At 43.7% G+C, this 4,917-nt stretch overlaps 1 protein-coding gene across 1 annotated transcript; it reads left to right on the plus strand.

Moving 5' to 3' along the window:
• LOC107641383 (S-protein homolog 5-like) lies at positions 1–444 on the plus strand. The gene has a single exon (XM_016344878.1). The coding sequence runs from the start codon at positions 1–3 to the stop codon at positions 442–444; it is 444 nt and encodes a 147-aa protein (XP_016200364.1).

Raw genomic sequence — 4,917 nt, forward strand, 5'->3', positions numbered from 1 at the left:
ATGACGATCTCATCATTAGCACTCTCTAATGTTGTAATAATGCTCATACTTGTTTCTTTCAATCTCAATGTTAGAATGATTGATGCTCAAGTTGCTCCTCAACCTATTTTCATTGCTGTGACCATCCGCAACCAACTGATCCATTTGGATCTTCAAATTGATTGCAAGAATAATAGAAATAAAGATGAACTGAAGCAAACGGTTCCAGCTGATGGAAGTTGGACTTTCAAATTCCTTCCAATCCTTTTTCACGATATTTCGTACTCCTGTATCTTTTCTTGGAACGATGGGAAGAATCAAAGCCATAACTATCAAATTTATAATCAAGGCCGGGATGAGAAGTTGTGCCACCAAGAGTGTGATTGGGAAATCCACGAGACCGGTCCATGTAGGGTTTCGGGGAAACGTGCTCCTGAATGTCATCCTTGGGATCGTCCTATGTAACTTATAATTGGCGTAAAAATCGGGGGAAAATGTATTTAGCCATCTAGGATAATGAATAATAAAAGTTATTATAATTTTTCTTCCTACAAATTAATACTCAACATAGTGTTTTGATAATATTATCAAGGAATATTAATTAATTTAATAATTTTTATAATGGTATAAGTCTATAAATTTAAAATTTAGAAATCATGTCATAAAATATGAAATTTTAATGAGTAACAATATTGGTCATTGTTACGGTGGGTAACCGGAGATTAATGGGCTGGATGGCGTTGGTTGGTCCAAACGTGTGAAGGAGGTGACTTTCGAGTGGATCTGTTACTCGGTGTTCCTCCGTCCGACTTGTACGTGTGAAAGAATGGGGGGTGGTACCTGCAAAGACACTCCGATGCCTAAGTTAGCAAGAGTGTGAGCAGGTTAGAGAGTATTGGAACTTAGAGATACCTGAATGGTGTCAGTGTATTTATAGTGGTGAACCAATAACCACCGCTGAAGTAGTGCCACCTTTTTAGGTGGATAACCGTTCCCATATCTTAGGGAGGTTAAGATATGGCTCTATGAAGTGGTTAGAGAGTTTCTAGGGGCAGTTACTCATTTAAATGAGTGTTATCTGCCAGCTAACCTCGTGTCCGACTTCCTTGGAGCAGGTCGTGTTCAGTACCGACTTCTTGGGATGAAGGCTGGTACTGGGTGAGGGCCAACCCTTTGGGTTGGGCTTCTTTGCTTGGATCCTGAGCCTTTATTATTGGGCCAGGGTATGAACAGTGCCCCTACTCGAGCCCAATTTCTTTTTAAGATTTGGGTTCGAGTATTCTACTCGGGGTCGTAGCCGATTTGTAAGAGGACCAACGTGATGGTTTGAAACCGACGTGACCTTTCGTGACCTTTTGGTTCTGACAGTTACGTCTAATCAAGCGTCATGTCCGTTAGGGGTGTGCGTAGGGATTCAATAGCCTTGGTAACGGTGCATCTTCATTAATGACTGCCCCTATTTTACCATTATTCCCCTAACGTTCTTATAAATACTTTCCCTCTCTTTCATTGTTTCGTTTCTGTGATCTTTCAAATTTCCCTTGCATTCGTTCATACTGCATTCTTGTGCTTTCGAAGGCTTTTGCTTCCAACCCTCATTTCCAGATAAAGGTTAGTTCTTTAATATGCCTTTGTAGATAAATTTGATTTGCAGGCTTTAGTTTCGCATCCCCCTCCCTTTAGAGACCGTGTTGGTGATTTTTCTTTTCCCCTTGTAGGTTTTGTCACCCCTTTTTTAGAAAAAGAAATGGCTTCTGTAGATGCTCTCTCTCACTGGGTTTATGTCACAGTCTTAGGGGAGGAACCCTCAGTCGATTATGAGTTTATCACACATCTTCATACTCGCCACAGAATTTGTTCTTCTGAGAAGGACGAGCCGAAGTATGAGTTAGTGGCCCCAGGTCCAGAAGACCGGGTTTGCTTTGGGAGGGCTAATGAGGCGGCCTCCCATTTTTTCTTTATGTATGAGTGTATGATCACCCGTTTGGGTATTTTTCTTCCTTTTTCAGACTTTGAGATGTCTGTTTTACGTCATTGCCGAGTCGCTCCTACCCAGCTTCACCCCGACTCTTGGGGTTTTTTGAAAATTTATCAATTCATCAGCCAGGCTTTAGAGTTCCCGACTTCTTTAAAGATTTTTTTACATCTTTTTCATATGACAAAACCCTTTAGCGGACTAAACAATAAACAACAGTGGGTATCATTCCGAGCCATACAAGATAGGAGAATTTTCACCCTTTTTGACGAATCCTTCCATGACTTCAAAAACTATTTTTTCAAAGTGCAAGCTGTAGAGGGTCACCACCCCTTTTTCCTGGATGATAATTCTTCCCCCTGCTTTCCTTTATACTGGTTGGAGGCCTCCCCTTGTGAAAAATATGGTCTTGATGACCTGGATGATGTGGAGGCAGCCGTTGTGGGGTTCCTCCGAGAAGTTTGGGGGAGGTCTCCATACTTGGACACGAAAAAGTTTCTCCAGGGGTCTCCGAGTTTTATCCAGGCGCAACTAGGTAGCTTTCATTTGGTTTTCCGACTTGTCTGATTAATTCTTCCGACTTGTCTAATCTATCAATTGTTGCTTTTTTCAGAGATGGCCAAAACAAATGCCCAGGAGTCTTACCAAAGAGTTCAGGAGGCCAAGGCGAGGTCCCGTGTCAGGTCTGGTGGTGCTAGGGCGGTTGTCTCTCCTCCTCCTCCTCCTCCTTCTCGGAACGTTGGGACTCCCTCCCAACCTATTGTGATTTCCTCTTATGCTCCCTCTCTGCCACCCCCCTCCGTCTGACCTACTCCTGAACCAGAGAAGAGGAAGCGTAAGACCTTAGAGTCTGGCGCTTCTGGTGAGGCGGACGCTCTTGCGTTCGTCCGAAAGAACATTTATCCCCATGCTCGTATGAGCATGGATGATGTTTCTGTTCGGCACTACCTCACTGCTGTGGTTGAGGAGAGTCTCAAGACGGCGGGAGTTTGTGGTAAACTCTTAGATATATTTGAGAAGACTCCTCTCAGCTCTTTAGGGATGACCTCGAGGGTCGAGGAGCTGGAAGGCAGGCTTCGCATATATCAGGAGCACGAGAGGGAGTTGGAGGGGAAAGTCGCCAAGCTGAAGGAGGATAGGGATAGCCTCCGGGAGAAGGAGAAGAAGTTGCTAGCCCAATGTAACATGGAGGTGGATTTGAGGAAGGCAGCGCAAGCCAGCTACAACAGTTTATTTGATGATCTTGTGTCTGTGAAGAATGACTTGCTGAATGCCCGGAAGGCCTATACCGAGTTGGAGGACTCTATTGCGGATGGTGCTGATGAGGCTTGGAGGGTTTTTAAGGAGCAGGTCGGAGTCATTGCTCCTGACTTGGACCTTTCTCCTTTAGACCCTGATAAGATTGTTATTGATGGTGCCATCGTGGATCCTCCTGTCCCCGTGGTGGAGTCCGAGTCCGATTTGAAGACTCGGGGGCAGAGGATCATAGAGTCCCCTCCTCGCACTAAGGACGCTCCGAGCTCTTCTACCATTCCTCCGACTTTCTCTCCAACTCCTGGTCCTGGTGGTGGTGATCCTTCTACTCCTCTTGCAAAGAAGTAATTTGTTGGCTATTGGGGGTCCGGCCTGTGGGCCCCCCCTTTTTAAACTCTTTATATTTATTTGTTGATGTTTGAACAATTTTTGGCCTTTTAAGGCCGTAAACAAAATAGTTTTATCGTACCCTTTTTTGATAAGGGTTTAATTTTAACGATTAAATAAATACCCCCTTTTTTTTTGGATAAGGGTTTTGAGTTACCTTGTGCGCGCATGCTCTTCTATTCGTAGTTCTTTTGATGCTTGATCTTTTCTGGAAAAAACCTTTTCTTTGGGCTTGTCTGCTTTTCTGAATCTTTTTGATCTTCAGGGAAGCCTTATAATCTTTTCTTAGTTTTTTCCTATCTCTTTTTGTTATTCCTAGTACTCAATTTCGTTTCATTGAGCTTTTCGTGACTTAAGCTACTTTTGCGATTCATTTTAGTTTTACTCGGTTTCGCATTCCGACTTATGAGTCGGACTGCTCCCGAGTTTATCATGATCGACTTCCATAGCCTCTTTACGCCGACTTGTACCTCGTCGTTTTATCCTGACGACCATCTAGGTCGGTTCATGGGATTTTCACGTTTTGTCGAGCTTAAATCGGCGTGTTTCGTAGAAAGAGAATAAAAAAGGGAATTTAAAAGAGATATATGAAAGAGATCTTTATTAATTGAGGAGGTACCTTATTGCTACTAAGGGCTTTTGACAATCTGTTTTCCCTTAGCCCCTACTGTGATGCCTCGTTAAAAACCCTTTTCAGAAAAAACACTTTGATTTTGGAAAAAAATCATGAAGTTGGGAAAAGAGTACATCAGGGAGTAGGGTTCGCTTTTAGCTGTAGTACCTTTTCATATTACAAGCATGCCATGATCTTGGTAACTCGTTGCCGTCGAGGTCAGTTACCCTATAATAGCCTTTTCCTAAGACCTCCTTGATCTTGTATGGTCCTTTCCAATTAGCAGCGAGCTTTCCTTCCCCAGATTTGTTGACTCCAATGTCGTTTCTGATTAGGACCAAGTCATCTGGGGTGAAACTCCTTCGAATGACTTTTTTGTTGTATCTTGCGGTCATCCTTTGCTTCAACGCTGCTTCTCTTATCTGGGCTTCTTCTCGGACTTCGGGGAGCAAGTTGAGCTCCTCTTTGTGCCCCTGTATATTCCCGATCTCGTCGTGGAAAATCACTCTTGGGCTTTGCTCATTGACCTCTATTGGGATCATGGCTTCTACGCCATAAACTAGTCGGAAGGGTGTTTCTCCAGTGGCGGATTGGGGGGTTGTTCTGTAAGCCCATAGTACTTGTGGGAGCTCTTCAGCCCAAACTCCTTTCGCATCTTGTAATCTTTTCTTCAGCCCTGCCAGTATGACTTTGTTGGCTGCTTCGGCTT

Source organism: Arachis ipaensis, chromosome B05 (genome assembly GCF_000816755.2).
Source record: "Arachis ipaensis cultivar K30076 chromosome B05, Araip1.1, whole genome shotgun sequence".
Classification (NCBI taxonomy): Eukaryota; Viridiplantae; Streptophyta; class Magnoliopsida; order Fabales; family Fabaceae; genus Arachis; species Arachis ipaensis.

Excerpts from the sequence above, each read along its gene's own strand:
- LOC107641383 (XM_016344878.1), top strand. The coding sequence starts at position 1 with ATGACGATCTCATCATTAGCACTCTCTAATGTTGTAATAATGCTCATA.